This window comes from Aricia agestis, chromosome Z (assembly GCF_905147365.1).
Source record: "Aricia agestis chromosome Z, ilAriAges1.1, whole genome shotgun sequence".
NCBI classification, from domain to species: Eukaryota; Metazoa; Arthropoda; class Insecta; order Lepidoptera; family Lycaenidae; genus Aricia; species Aricia agestis.
In genome coordinates, this window is record NC_056428.1 from 25,076,127 (window position 1) to 25,093,060 (window position 16,934).

Here is a 16,934-nt window from a genome sequence, read left to right on the forward strand (position 1 = left end):
AACTATTTTACATTCTCGCGCTACCCACATATCTGCTCACTTCCCTGCCCACTTCCCTCCCCAACAGGGCTGAATATTATTATATTATATAAACGACGCTTTGGGACTCAGAATCGGAACACAAGAGCGTCGTTTAGCTGAGTTATGTTACGCTCAAAGACCGAAAACGCTCAATGAGCGGAAAAATAGCTCACAACGCGTTATGGTCACAGTGAAACAGCCACTGTGACCACAACTCGTTGTGAGCTTGATTCATCGTCTATAGGTATGGAAGATTATATTTTATTTTAATTTTATAATTACCACGCGTTCTACAAAATATTTTTTCTTTTACCAAATTACTGCATAACTTGTTTATTATTATTATTATCTATAAAATATAGTAATATTAGTACTATATTTTATAGATAATATATAGTACTAATATTACTTAGTAAAAAAAGTATATAAAGTTTCTGGCAATTCTAAAAATGGTCATCCATTCCTCTTGGAAGTAGGAATGGATGACCATTGACCGCTCATAGAGGAAAAAAACATGAGGAAACTTATGGTCAATCCATCTGAAACGTGACCGGGGCATTAACGTCTTCTTTAACTAAACCATCTGTTAACAAAGGAATCAGGGGCGGATTCGGTTTTTTTCTGGATTTTACTGGATTTGAGGGGCAGCAAAAATATGTAACATATTATTCTTTTTGTACTAAAATTTCTGTGTTCTAAATTTTTTTTATATCTTCAGGAAGAGTGAGTCTATGCCTCTAAGTTTTTTATTTTCTCATAAAGATCTTTCAAATTTGTTTTATGGTCGGTGGTTTGGGGGTTACGGGACGTTCATTTTTTGCGATTTTTGAAAGACCATGTTTTTTTTATTATTAGTAGAAAAAATCGAACGTAGAGGCATAGATTTAACAGATCCCAATATTGTATAAAAAAAAACATTTGGTTAGACGGGAGTATCCAGGGAGTAAAATGGGGAATACGTTTGTATGGAAAAACAGAGTTAGCACTTAGCCTCCTTGTGCACTTGTGACCTGGCGTTGTAATCATAGTATTCCGTGTGGCGTGTACTAAGATCTACGCATGCGCGCGCTCTATCATTTATCATGATGCAATGCTTTCTCCTATCCCTATTTATTTTCGTACTTCTGTATATCGTCACTTGCCATTAGCGTGCTTATAACATCTTTTTATTTCCTAGCCTATGATGTCTTACTGCTGGGCAAAGACCTCCCCCAAGGTCTTCTATTGTGCTCGCTCCTGTGCCACCGCTGGGCGGGCCATCCTGGCTGGTATGCTTCCAGCTCATCGCGCCATCTTTTTCTAGGCCGGCCGCGGCGGCTGTGTCCACTGTCCGTCTTTCGGTACCCACTCTATTGAGATCTTTGCCCAGCGGTCGGGATGCATGCGGCTTATGGCGGCTCTCGACATAGGCGAACGCGTTGGCCAACGCGTCTGCAGACGCGTTGGCCCAATGTGTAGAACGGGCGTTCGCGCGTTGGCCGTAGGTATTTAGACGTTGGCCAACGCGCGAACGCCCGTTCTATAGACACATTGGGCCAACGCGTCTGCAGACGCGTTCGCCTATGTCGAGAGCCGCCATTATGTGTCCCGCCCAATCCCATTTCAACTTTGCTGTCTTTACTCCTACGTCGTTGATTCCCGTTTTTGAAGTTTAACTCCTAGCATACGATTCAATACAAATTACAATTTTAGTTTATTTAGTTTATCGCGCAGGAACCGTACAATAATACATTTTTCTGGAGAAAAGACGTATTCTTTGTCCTTTAAGGCTCAAAGTATCTCCTTAGTCCATACCAAATATGTATTAGCAAAATCGGTTCAGCAGTTTGGGTTCAGTTAGAGGCTAACAGACAGACACATGTTCGCAATTAGAATATTAGTATGTACTTGGATTACCGAATATGCTCCCTAAAGAGTATAAAAAATGTAGCTCAGAATTTTAAGTTTAAGCCTTTTTGCCTGTCATTAAGAAATATTTTAGTCAAGGCAACATTGACGCCGCCGCTCGCTGGTACAAAATACAAAACTACCAACTAATAATAATCAGTCTTCATTAACGAGTCGCAAAAAGAGTTACAAGTTACATTTCAACAGTTAGTGGAATTCACCGGCGTCTTTGAACTCATAATTGGGTCGCTTAGGGTCCCCTAAATATAGGGGCTTCTTAGAATTTAGTAGCCGTGAGCGTAAAAAAAAACACTACAGATTTTCGCAAATTTTACCAATCAGAACGCGTTAGAGGTTTTTAGATAACACCATTTTGTAGATCATTGAGACCATATCAAAACTTTATTAACGTAAGTTTGTCTAGAATTGACCTGCGATGCAATGGTTAAATGTCTAGTTGTCTCTCTCGCCCTTTGCATGTACAGGTTGTAACAAAACTAAGGGATAAAACTTTAGAATGTGTATGGTCCCTTATTGCGAGTTGGCTGTAAAATAGCATCGCTGAAAACGCAATTTTATTTTGGGATATGTATCGTATAAACACAGTGTTGAAAGTTTAAGTTCTATTGACATTCCTACAAGAATGATAAACAGTTCGACAAGACTTTATTTGAACGTGGCTAGAAAAGGAACTAGACGCTTCTATCATAGAAAAACGTAATTTTTGACATGTGTTTGACATTTCTCCTTTACCAGCAGTGCAGCGGGGCTAAAATGGTCACATTTAGCAATTCCTCTCAATCAATTCAGCAAATGAATTGTAAAAACTTTCAAACTGACAAATGTCAAATTAGTACAAATTACTACACATGAATTGCAAGCAGACTTGCATTTTGCGATTAAAAAAAATTAATCATATTATGATTCATAACATGATTCACCAAAGCGACCATTTTAGCCCTGCAGCGCTCCCGTCAACATCACCCACGTTCAAATAAAAGCTCAAAGTTCAAAGCCTTGTCGAACTGTAATAGCGCGATGCGGATTTTTTTAAATGTTGTACACGTTTTAAAATAGAACACGTATATTAGGTAACTCACAATTTCTCCCAATTTTTTTCGTATTTCTTTCACTATTATTAAAGCTTAAACTGTGGTGACATTTAAAACAAGTTTTAAAGTAGCGTTTTAAAATTCAATTAAGACTTACGCCGCACGCACCTGTCGAATTCGCTTATCCAAGTTTGGATACATTAAAAAATAGAAATCAATGTAAAATTGATTATATTATATTATAACAGATTCTTATAATATTATTATAAGAATCTGGATTTATATTTATCATGTATAAAATATTTGGCACAGATTAAGGTTAAAGGTATATAAATTATAGTTTATGTAATATGATATCTAGCTCACCGCGCGGGAAGTGGGTACCAAATTCAAAATAATCTGCTAGTGTTTTCATACTTCCCTAGACTCCTCTTGTGTCCCCAGATAACAGATTTAATCTAGGTTAGCCATCATACATCATAATACATCATACATCCAGTCCCCACTCACGCCACAACTGAGAATCAAGTACTCTGTAGTCTGTACTTATCAACTCGCTCTCAGTAGTTGTAGTAACAGTATACCAAATGGTATTGCCGACATCAAGACAGTCGCACGATCGTGCGGTAGCTTTATATTTTGTTTTTTATCACGTCTTATCAGAAAACAGGCCAACATTTAGCCAAGACGTTTTACGTTTTACTTTCTTATAGAATCGATACAATAAAACGCTTAATTTATGTCATTTTGGTCGGCCATTCCAGGATCAAAGAGAAAATAATCACTACTACGTTTTATCCAGGATCTTTAAGGAATCGCCGATCAAAATGTCTGAATGTGACATACTTACGTCATTCGCGAGATAAAATAAAGTCGACATTCGACTCATGGTATGTCAATTCCATACATTTTGATCGGTGATTTTATAAACAAACGGTAAAGAAAACGCGTTGGCAAGGATTTATTCGGGAATAGGAAAATCGACATTGGTTCCGATAACGAAAACGAATTAGAGTAAACTAGAGATCGCCCAATGGTCGAAATTCGACCTTAGTTTCAACGACATTAGGACTACTACCTACATTTTGTAAAAAATGTTGACTTTATAATTTTTTTTCAACTCTTGTCTCTGGGACTTAGCTGATCTCAGACTGGCCGTGTAAGCATTGTCTAATAGTATCTAAAGAATCTAAAGATTCAATAAAAAAACTACAATCCATTTTCAATTTATCAACAGACTTCAACCATAAATAAAAGAGTATAATTCGTATGTACAGGCTTGTCACTCAAAAATCTGTCATTTCTCATGTGTGTGTGTTGTAGTGTGTGTAATGTTTTATTTGTTAAAAAAATGTATGATAAAAGCATAATTTCAAAATAATATTAGTTCGATGCACTCCTTCACCATATAAACTATAATTGTGCAAAATTTCATGCACCTACGTTTCCCCATTTTTCGTAAAAAGGGTTACAAAGTTTTTCGTTCGCGTATTAATATTATGATAGTCCAATCACATTCGCTTATTTCGATAGCGAAGTTAGGTAGATGTCAAAAGTAATATATCGGACTTGACATAATTATTATAGCATAGCAAGCGCCACATGACATGCGTTATGTCAAATCCCAAATAATTGATTACTTCATCAATTGCCCAAAACAAACAGAATTTACCATAAACGGTAAACATTTCTTCACTAACCATAACCGTAACAATTTGTATGGTCTGTAAACGATTTCCTAAATTGTATTTTGACGAATTGAAAACGCAACTTTAAACCAATTGAATGGGGTCCATATTTGTTTATCACAGTCCACGTCTGCTTATTTTATAATCTGTCTTTTGTTTTGGACAACAATGACGACAAAATTACAAACCAACTCTGTTGTAACTAAAACGCATTGTTAATGTATCCTTCGTTTAAAATTTTCTAAACAACAAAGACTTTGCATTATGCTCGGTTTTTTTCTTTTTATGGTGTAGACTGGCTGGAAGCTGTTGCAGTTGGGGTGCATTATATTTTTAAAGGGAACTGATAAACGAACGTTTAATTGAAATTTTTTTGTCTGCTTCACACGTTTTACGTGTTAAGTGAAATAGTGAATCATCGACCAATCATAGGCGTATTTAACGGGGGGTTTTGGGCGGGAATTAAGATTATTGGGCTGCCTCTGACCTGTGGGGGTAGGTCCTTTATATAAGCCGATAACCACATGACTGTAAACAGTAGTTCTAGAAAATTGACCTAAATGCATGGGCACAGCGATTCTGTATAATTGTCCATCATGCAAATTTCTAAAATACTTTAGTAAGATAATAGCAATCTTATACTTATTGTACCTTTTTAGGGTTCCGTACCCAAAGGGTAAAAACGAGACTCTATTACTGAGACTTCGATGTCCGTCTGTCTCCAGGCTGTATCTCAAAAACCGCTGTAGCTAGACTTCTGAAATCTGAAATTTTCACAGATTGTGTATTTCTGTGGCCGCTAGGCGCTATAAAAACAAATAAGTACTAAAAATTAAATAAAGTTACTACTACTTCCCATGCAACAAATGTAATTTTTTGGCCTTTTTTGTTCGTAGTCAATAAACGTCGGAAAGTTCTCACGCGGAAAGTTCTCATATTAAATTAATTATAAAATCTTATATCTTTAAACGAGCAATTCACGGTGTCGGGGGCGATAAATCGATCTAGCTAGAAATAATTTTTAGAAAATGTCATTTTATTCGTGTTTTATCGAATAGCGAGCAAAGCTCGGTCAGTTAGCTAGTAAAATATTTATGAGGGTATCATACAAAAAACACAATTTTTGCCTACTTTTGCTCTGTAGCGGTACGGAACCCTTCGTGCGCGAGTCCGACTCGCACTTGGCCGATTTTTAACACGCTTTTATTAGCTTGCCCTTGGGCTGTATGTATAATGTATGTAACGGAATCTTTGAAGTTTGAGAACGATTTTTACCTATCTCCAGTAGTCTAATTACATACTTAATTCGAAACTTTGCATACGTATTAAGAGCCAATGACAATATAATAATTTGCTAAAATTTTTGAAAAAAATAAAAATAAGCGTGTTTTTTAGTTTTCATAAACTATTATTTTTTGTTCCCTAGATGGCGTTAGTAGAAGACATTGCATCAAGCGCTGCTTCTGATGACCCCGAGGCGCTACTGAACGAGTGGCTGGGAGAACTGACCGTCCTTACTGCTGTAAGTACAGGGATGATACCAGCAGGCAGCAGGCTTAGCATGATCGCCATAGAAGCGGTTCCTTTCTACGGAAGAATAGACAAAGTGACTTTTAGATAAAGGAAATCTGCCATTTTGTCTATAAAATCTGTCAGTTTGTCCATTCTTTCCCATTTCTACTGTTTTTATGCTAAGCCTGTAGTAGTTCAGAGCATAATATATTTTCTTAACAAGGCAACAAGAGTTATTTAAATGCTCTAAGCCTGAAATCCTCTCTAAAATCTTGTACGCTGAGATAAGAGAGCCATATCTTAATATATATATTTCTTGTGTGCGTGTGTATGTGACTGAACTCCTCCTAAACGACTGGACCAATTTTGATGAAATTTTTTGTGTGTGTTCGTGGAGATTCGAGAATGGTTTAGATTTACAGTTTGGTCTACTGGAAAATGTTTTTTCAATTAATTTCTTATTTATAAGGAGTTGATGATTTTGGAATGTTTTACATTAGATCCGGCGGACGGCGCTATCATCGCATTCAATATTATTCTATTTCAATTTTAGTTTGTCCTGACAGATGGTGCTACGATTAATTTGAAAAAAATTTTGTTATTCAATTCATGTGCTGATTAAAATATTAAATAAATAACACATAGGCTACAATTTTAACCGACTTTCAAAATGGGGGAGGTGTTATGTTCGTTTTCTTATATTCAACGATTACTCCGCCGTTTGTTAACCGATTTTCAAAATTTTTCTTTTGGTATATAGGGTATCATCCCAATTTGGTATTATATTCAGAAAAGTGGTGATCTGATGAAGGATCCATAAGTAATCGAGGGAACTCCTCAAAACTTATAGGGAAACATATGGTGACTTCGGTTTCGTGAGAAGTATTCTAAGCATATGCTACCAACAAGTAAGATTTTGCACCGAGATATACCTGGTATACCGTGGTTCGGAAGGTGCTGAGAGAATTCCTGATTCTTTATAGATACAAGTTTGGGAGTTTCGGCGTTGTTTTAAGAACAGAAAGCATATGCTACTATGCAAATTACATTCTTCATCATCATCATCATCATCATCATCACTACCATATTATACCATTTCATAGTCTTTTAGATCGAGACTCTCTGTGTCAATGTGGGAAAAACGGGGGAAATATTTTTTATGGGAAAATGTACCTACGGATTCTGTAAAATTTCTAATTTACGCGGGCGAAGCCGCGCGGGACATCTAATATTACATATTACTTATAGATAAAATGAGTCAACTAGCCAACAATCACACAGTACACTGTACAATGTATAATAGGTTTTTTTTTTAATTAAGTAAGTGATTTAAAAAGTAATAAACTAAGTAATAAAATATTTGATTAAATATTGAAAAAATATCGAAAACCATTCGCACAACCTAAAATCCAAAACTACGTGACAGGACAACAATAATAAATATTATTATTGACTAGAACGCACGTACTCGTATTAAAATATACATCAATTAAAAAATACTTAAAAGATAATAAGCGCGCAATTACCACGTGGCGGGGCCACATCTGGCGCAGGTGCTCACATAAATAATATACGCCCCTGATTTACACATCTCGAGATACGACCACAATCACTGCATCCGAGAGCTCTTATACAGGGAACAAAGCTAACTGATAATACTTCAGGGTGTGTATGTCTCTCCTATATTCACTGTGAAAGTAGCAGCGGGGCGATTCCACTATCGCGGGTGCAACATATTGACACTTAAAGGAGTGAGCCCATTGAGACGGGCCGTGCCGGGACTCATCGCAAAAATCCGCCTCCATACAATTTGTATGGAAGCGGATGCGGGTATCGTACACTGTGTCGGGGCGCAGCGGATTTCCGCCAATGCGACAAGGCCCGACAAACGCGCTGCGCCCCGGCAACAGTGTGACCACACTTCACATAGATTTCCACTTTTTGGTAGATTTGAGGTCCAAATGAATGACGATTTAGTAGTCCAAAATTTTTTGTAAATTTTAATAGGAGATCGATATTATATAACAAATAATATAAAAATTAAAATGCATAATGAAGGCAGTCCATATAAACATTTTAGTTTTATTTTAGTTTCAACCACGTAGAATACATTGATTAATAAAGGTAGATTTTCGGTAGAATCTAAAACAGATTTTAGTAGAATATAGCAACGTTTTTGATATTACATCGAGTCACGAGTGATTTAAGAGTGGTCACACTGGAGCTATCCAAAGTACTCAAAATCCGTCAATGCGATGCGGCCCGGCCCGGTAATAGTGTGCTATAGCGCATTTTGCACTGCGCTGAGCCCCGATCCGCCCCGGCAAGCCCCGGCACGCGCCGACAAACTGTGCGCGTACCTTAAAGCTTCTTACAGGCAAAAAAAACATAATATGTATTTATTTTTCAACTATCCCTTGAAGGGATACATTTTACCCAGTTTAACAATGATTTATAAAGGAAAATTGAAAACCTCAATCAAAATATACATAAAGGGCCACAAGAGAGGTTTGAAGTGCTATCGCGGGTGCAACAAATTTGACCCTTAGAAGAGGTATTTAGCTAGAATAAATTCTTCAACTTCTTTGCTTTCGGATAGTTTACAAGTTATAATGAATCCCACCAAAAACATTTTCATGTAAAAATGTTGCCAAGATGAGAACATATTATAGTTCGTGGTGTCAAAAAGTAGTGAGATCTCATGTAGAGCCAAGTCTCAAACTCTACACATTAGTCAAAATCGGTGGCCTGGCCATTTTAAAATAAAAGTTATTAGGTACAACAGAAAAGTAATAAATTAAGTTCAAAGCCCATAGCATGACGAAGTTAAGTTTTTTAGATTCTTCTCGTACGGCTGACACATTATATTATTATTATCAAATATTTTGCCGCTCTTTAGTGTCAAATTAAGGTTTTTAGATTTAGGACTGAGTATGTAAGGTTAAAAACTTGGCTCTACATGAGATCTCACTACTTTTTGACACCACGAACTATGACTGAGAACTATGTTCTATGTTCATCTTGACAACATTTTTACATGAAAATGTTTTTGGTAGGATTTCATTTCTTTTTGTAAGTTGGTTTATGTCGTTTTCTTTTAGTTCATTTTTTTGATGAATTAATTTTAGGTTTCCGTAAGACGTGAGAAAAAATGTAATTTATAATTTCAAAACGAAAACTGGCATTTTCTGCAAGGACACTAGGAATAAGCACAAGTTAGATATACCAATACTTAGGCTGAGCAAAGTAAATAAATCTTTCAAAAGTCAATGTATACGCCAGATACAAAAAAATCCCAGAAAACGTCTAAAATCTTTCAATTACTTAACAAATTTTAAAAAGTTGTTATGGCTTATTATAAGGTAACTGACTTTCTCAATGATAGCACACCTTATGATAAATAAGCAGACAAACCATAGGCCGCTTTTATAAAATAAATGTACCACATTTTTACATAGGTACTTCGTGTAATTTATTGTTATTTTCCACCTTTTTAGACGCGACGTTCTAAAAGTGTTAACTTTGTTAAGCTATTTAGAAATAAATAATATTTACATTCCATTTCATTTCATTACATACAAAAAACACAATTTATGGCCTTTTTTTGCTCTATAACGGTACGTCCATCGCACTTGGTTGATTATTATTATTCTTAGGCGGCAACAGTGAAAATTTCAATAGCAGCAGTTCTTGAGATACAGCCTGGAGACAGACAGACGGAGAGACGAATAGACGGAGAGTCATCGAAGTCTTAGTAATAGGGTCACGTTTTTACCCTTTGGGTACGGAACCCTAAAATACTTAATATTAAATAATATATTTTTTTAAAACAAAAACGAGAAAAGTTTTGGGTATACATATGTATCTAAGGTATATATTAAGTATATTTCGTCATTTAGTTTAAAGTTTATAATCTTAGATATTGCAACATATTTTAATTTTTATCTGAAATCTACTTGAAACATACTAGGATATCCGTTAGTGCGAGGCATAATCCGTTCAACGCTTAAAATGTTAAACTTTGTTTTTAAAATGTTACAAAATGCAAAACACTTCGCATATCAACGGATATGTTGCAAAGTCCAAGGGTAGAATATCTAAATTAATTGTAGGTTTTATATTATATATTTTATTTATAAAATACCATTTAAATTTTAAACATAATCAAATCTGGTAATATTTGCGATAATATACTATATTACTTAATAAGTACATAAATCGAAAAAAATAAAAAATCAGTAGGTAATCAATAATGACTAGTAATAGCGTAAATTAAATGTTTATATTACTAAATATTATGTATAATGTAACGATTACGCGATAACTTGATAATACTCATAAACCTTATAAGTACAAATGTAATATTATTTTATCGGTAAAATATTAATTACTTACCTACTATATTGGACTTTCAGATGTGAAACTCAATTGCATCTATTGATGTAATATCTTATCTCCCGAGCAAACGACCTTGACCATACATATTTTGACGCGTTGCCCATATCGCACAAAAATCCCATTTTTTCAAAATTGATCTAAAAAAAATTCAAACGGGGAATATGTAGTAGTAGGGGAGGGGAAGGTGCTATTTGTGTAGTCACTTGAGCGTCATGGAGACCTAGTAGGTTTTTTACATTAGGAAAACCTGATAAAAAAATAATAAGAGCGTTTTTTATTTTAGCGGTGGGTTCAGAAACTGCAGCCATTTTAAAGTTTTGAAAAAGAAAATATATTCAGAAAATTGCTTATTTAGGTAAATTATAAATATATATTAAGACAACAAGGACTAAATCATTTAGTTTAGTGCAAAATAAAATATCTGCCATGCTTAGTTAGGAAAATATGAAGCTTTATCTATACTAATATTATAAATGCGAAAGTATCTCTGTCTGTCTGTCTGTCACGCTTTCACGCCAAACTACCGAACCGATTGTAATGAAATTTTGTATACAAATAGTCTAAAGCCTGAGAAAGGACATAGAGATGAGATGCTACCAACAAGTAAGATTTTGCACCGAGATATACCTGGTATACCGTGGTTCGGAAGGTGCTGAGAGAATTCCTGATTCTTTATAGATACAAGTTTGGGAGTTTCGGCGTTGTTTTAAGAACAGAAAGCATATGCTACTATGCAAATTACATTCTTCATCATCATCATCATCATCATCATCACTACCATATTATACCATTTCATAGTCTTTTAGATCGAGACTCTCTGTGTCAATGTGGGAAAAACGGGGGAAATATTTTTTATGGGAAAATGTACCTACGGATTCTGTAAAATTTCTAATTTACGCGGGCGAAGCCGCGCGGGACATCTAATATTACATATTACTTATAGATAAAATGAGTCAACTAGCCAACAATCACACAGTACACTGTACAATGTATAATAGGTTTTTTTTTTAATTAAGTAAGTGATTTAAAAAGTAATAAACTAAGTAATAAAATATTTGATTAAATATTGGAAAAATATCGAAAACCATTCGCACAACCTAAAATCCAAAACTACGTGACAGGACAACAATAATAAATATTATTATTGACTAGAACGCACGTACTCGTATTAAAATATACATCAATTAAAAAATACTTAAAAGATAATAAGCGCGCAATTACCACGTGGCGGGGCCACATCTGGCGCAGGTGCTCACATAAATAATATACGCCCCTGATTTACACATCTCGAGATACGACCACAATCACTGCATCCGAGAGCTCTTATACAGGGAACAAAGCTAACTGATAATACTTCAGGGTGTGTATGTCTCTCCTATATTCACTGTGAAAGTAGCAGCGGGGCGATTCCACTATCGCGGGTGCAACATATTGACACTTAAAGGAGTGAGCCCATTGAGACGGGCCGTGCCGGGACTCATCGCAAAAATCCGCCTCCATACAATTTGTATGGAAGCGGATGCGGGTATCGTACACTGTGTCGGGGCGCAGCGGATTTCCGCCAATGCGACAAGGCCCGACAAACGCGCTGCGCCCCGGCAACAGTGTGACCACACTTCACATAGATTTCCACTTTTTGGTAGATTTGAGGTCCAAATGAATGACGATTTAGTAGTCCAAAATTTTTTGTAAATTTTAATAGGAGATCGATATTATATAACAAATAATATAAAAATTAAAATGCATAATGAAGGCAGTCCATATAAACATTTTAGTTTTATTTTAGTTTCAACCACGTAGAATACATTGATTAATAAAGGTAGATTTTCGGTAGAATCTAAAACAGATTTTAGTAGAATATAGCAACGTTTTTGATATTACATCGAGTCACGAGTGATTTAAGAGTGGTCACACTGGAGCTATCCAAAGTACTCAAAATCCGTCAATGCGATGCGGCCCGGCCCGGTAATAGTGTGCTATAGCGCATTTTGCACTGCGCTGAGCCCCGATCCGCCCCGGCAAGCCCCGGCACGCGCCGACAAACTGTGCGCGTACCTTAAAGCTTCTTACAGGCAAAAAAAACATAATATGTATTTATTTTTCAACTATCCCTTGAAGGGATACATTTTACCCAGTTTAACAATGATTTATAAAGGAAAATTGAAAACCTCAATCAAAATATACATAAAGGGCCACAAGAGAGGTTTGAAGTGCTATCGCGGGTGCAACAAATTTGACCCTTAGAAGAGGTATTTAGCTAGAATAAATTCTTCAACTTCTTTGCTTTCGGATAGTTTACAAGTTATAATGAATCCCACCAAAAACATTTTCATGTAAAAATGTTGCCAAGATGAGAACATATTATAGTTCGTGGTGTCAAAAAGTAGTGAGATCTCATGTAGAGCCAAGTCTCAAACTCTACACATTAGTCAAAATCGGTGGCCTGGCCATTTTAAAATAAAAGTTATTAGGTACAACAGAAAAGTAATAAATTAAGTTCAAAGCCCATAGCATGACGAAGTTAAGTTTTTTAGATTCTTCTCGTACGGCTGACACATTATATTATTATTATCAAATATTTTGCCGCTCTTTAGTGTCAAATTAAGGTTTTTAGATTTAGGACTGAGTATGTAAGGTTAAAAACTTGGCTCTACATGAGATCTCACTACTTTTTGACACCACGAACTATGACTGAGAACTATGTTCTATGTTCATCTTGACAACATTTTTACATGAAAATGTTTTTGGTAGGATTTCATTTCTTTTTGTAAGTTGGTTTATGTCGTTTTCTTTTAGTTCATTTTTTTGATGAATTAATTTTAGGTTTCCGTAAGACGTGAGAAAAAATGTAATTTATAATTTCAAAACGAAAACTGGCATTTTCTGCAAGGACACTAGGAATAAGCACAAGTTAGATATACCAATACTTAGGCTGAGCAAAGTAAATAAATCTTTCAAAAGTCAATGTATACGCCAGATACAAAAAAATCCCAGAAAACGTCTAAAATCTTTCAATTACTTAACAAATTTTAAAAAGTTGTTATGGCTTATTATAAGGTAACTGACTTTCTCAATGATAGCACACCTTATGATAAATAAGCAGACAAACCATAGGCCGCTTTTATAAAATAAATGTACCACATTTTTACATAGGTACTTCGTGTAATTTATTGTTATTTTCCACCTTTTTAGACGCGACGTTCTAAAAGTGTTAACTTTGTTAAGCTATTTAGAAATAAATAATATTTACATTCCATTTCATTTCATTACATACAAAAAACACAATTTATGGCCTTTTTTTGCTCTATAACGGTACGTCCATCGCACTTGGTTGATTATTATTATTCTTAGGCGGCAACAGTGAAAATTTCAATAGCAGCAGTTCTTGAGATACAGCCTGGAGACAGACAGACGGAGAGACGAATAGACGGAGAGTCATCGAAGTCTTAGTAATAGGGTCACGTTTTTACCCTTTGGGTACGGAACCCTAAAATACTTAATATTAAATAATATATTTTTTTAAAACAAAAACGAGAAAAGTTTTGGGTATACATATGTATCTAAGGTATATATTAAGTATATTTCGTCATTTAGTTTAAAGTTTATAATCTTAGATATTGCAACATATTTTAATTTTTATCTGAAATCTACTTGAAACATACTAGGATATCCGTTAGTGCGAGGCATAATCCGTTCAACGCTTAAAATGTTAAACTTTGTTTTTAAAATGTTACAAAATGCAAAACACTTCGCATATCAACGGATATGTTGCAAAGTCCAAGGGTAGAATATCTAAATTAATTGTAGGTTTTATATTATATATTTTATTTATAAAATACCATTTAAATTTTAAACATAATCAAATCTGGTAATATTTGCGATAATATACTATATTACTTAATAAGTACATAAATCGAAAAAAATAAAAAATCAGTAGGTAATCAATAATGACTAGTAATAGCGTAAATTAAATGTTTATATTACTAAATATTATGTATAATGTAACGATTACGCGATAACTTGATAATACTCATAAACCTTATAAGTACAAATGTAATATTATTTTATCGGTAAAATATTAATTACTTACCTACTATATTGGACTTTCAGATGTGAAACTCAATTGCATCTATTGATGTAATATCTTATCTCCCGAGCAAACGACCTTGACCATACATATTTTGACGCGTTGCCCATATCGCACAAAAATCCCATTTTTTCAAAATTGATCTAAAAAAAATTCAAACGGGGAATATGTAGTAGTAGGGGAGGGGAAGGTGCTATTTGTGTAGTCACTTGAGCGTCATGGAGACCTAGTAGGTTTTTTACATTAGGAAAACCTGATAAAAAAATAATAAGAGCGTTTTTTATTTTAGCGGTGGGTTCAGAAACTGCAGCCATTTTAAAGTTTTGAAAAAGAAAATATATTCAGAAAATTGCTTATTTAGGTAAATTATAAATATATATTAAGACAACAAGGACTAAATCATTTAGTTTAGTGCAAAATAAAATATCTGCCATGCTTAGTTAGGAAAATATGAAGCTTTATCTATACTAATATTATAAATGCGAAAGTATCTCTGTCTGTCTGTCTGTCACGCTTTCACGCCAAACTACCGAACCGATTGTAATGAAATTTTGCATACAAATAGTCTAAAGCCTGAGAAAGGACATAGGCTACTTTTTTACTGGAAAAATGGGTTGTAAGGGGGTGAAAATACGAAAATTTGTTCAAATTAAGTTAGTTCCAAAAATTCATACTAGATGGCGCCGTGCGTCTCTTACATCGCGCTAACGCTTGCCCAACATCTTTCTATAACAGGTGGTATCAACATACATTTGAGTTTCGATTTTTTTCGATTGTTATTTCTTTTTTACGTTATTTAATAACTCAGTACTTTATCTATGCAGTGACGTAACCTTAAACCTATCAATGATAAATAGTTTATGGGTAAAGTTGTGTAATTGGGGGGCAAAATAAGCTTTAAAATTTGGCATAATATATAAAGTGTAATTTTAAAAAATGAAATATGTGCACACTGCACAGCTGTTTTGATTTAAGGGGTACCAGGGTTTTTTTTATAAAAGCTTTTGACACCAATTTTGTTGACATCGCGCGCTATAAACTGAAGTCCACGCGGACGAAGTCGCGGGCAACAGGTAGTTTTTTTTTATATATTTTAAAATGTCCCTACAGTGCAGGCTTACCTAACCTTTGAATCGTCAGTGCTTTATATGGAAGCTTCTTTGGGGTATACTAAACATCCCCTATTTTAATCTGACAGATCCGACAACATTTCAATAGGTATTTAAAAAAAAATTAACTCAACACGTGAGAAATCTGATTTCTATACACAATATGTCAGAAGCCTATACAAGCTTAATCTGACACGCTGGAGCTTGTACCGAAATCCCCTCTTCCCCTCCCCAAGTATAGTTAATATACTACAGTTAATATATATATATATATATATATATATATATATATATATATATATATATATATATATATTTCCACCCCGGAGTTGATATTGCGTCCTACATGGCGGTTTTTACCGATGATATTGCGTCCGACTGACTTGTTGCATCCTGTATACGGACGCAAGATTGACCATCTCTGAAATTCAGCCAGAAGTAGTGTTAAGGTTAGTACAATGGCTGGGTGAAATATTGGCATGGACGTTGTTTTGTCACCGGAGTGTTTTTCGGCATATTTCTTAGTTCCGCTATTTGGCGCGCGAATTTTGGAGGTCGCTACTGTGCGCCGTATATCGGTGGCGTATATTCGATACTTTGTTTACGTATAACACGCCGATAATGTGGATTCCTGTATATAATAAAGTTTTTATCAATTCTAATGTGTGATTTAATTACGTCCCACAAAACGACATCGTCCCAGAGGAGACGCGGGGGTGACAGAGGCGAGGGGGTGGAGTTCGCACGCGACATGCAAGGGCATGTTTTTGTTTATATTTTTTGCCGGCCAGCGCGGACGTAATGACGCTTGTGGTATAAATATTGTGTAGTGGGGCGAATATTTGAGAGAGACTAAATTCATGTCTTCAAAGTTGGGTTCACAACGCCTTCGTAAATTTGATGTAACATTACACATTTCAATGTCTAATTAACTTACAAAAATGCTGCTAAAACTATTTGAAAGTAGAGTTAATATTTCAAAAGTTATTATAAAAAAAAGTACCAAATTATGAAATTTTTGCGTGTCGTTTCGATACTGCCGCTTACAATTTATTATTTATAAAAAAAAAATGAGCTAGAAAGGATTAAAAATTTAATGTTAATTTGAAGATAAAGAAGAGAAGAATCCGATACCAACAAATAACACATCAACTTACATTAAATAACTAAAAATTATATT

At 34.9% G+C, this 16,934-nt stretch overlaps 1 protein-coding gene across 2 annotated transcripts in view; it reads left to right on the forward strand.

The window, feature by feature from the left end:
- LOC121739360 (ras-associated and pleckstrin homology domains-containing protein 1) overlaps positions 1-16,934 on the forward strand; it is a 179,783-nt gene that overhangs the window by 133,142 nt on the left and 29,707 nt on the right. For both annotated transcript variants that reach the window (XM_042131793.1, XM_042131794.1), the window contains exon 4: positions 6,075-6,170. In XM_042131793.1, coding sequence (XP_041987727.1) covers positions 6,075-6,170 — 96 coding nt within the window. The remainder of the gene's footprint in view (positions 1-6,074; positions 6,171-16,934) is intronic.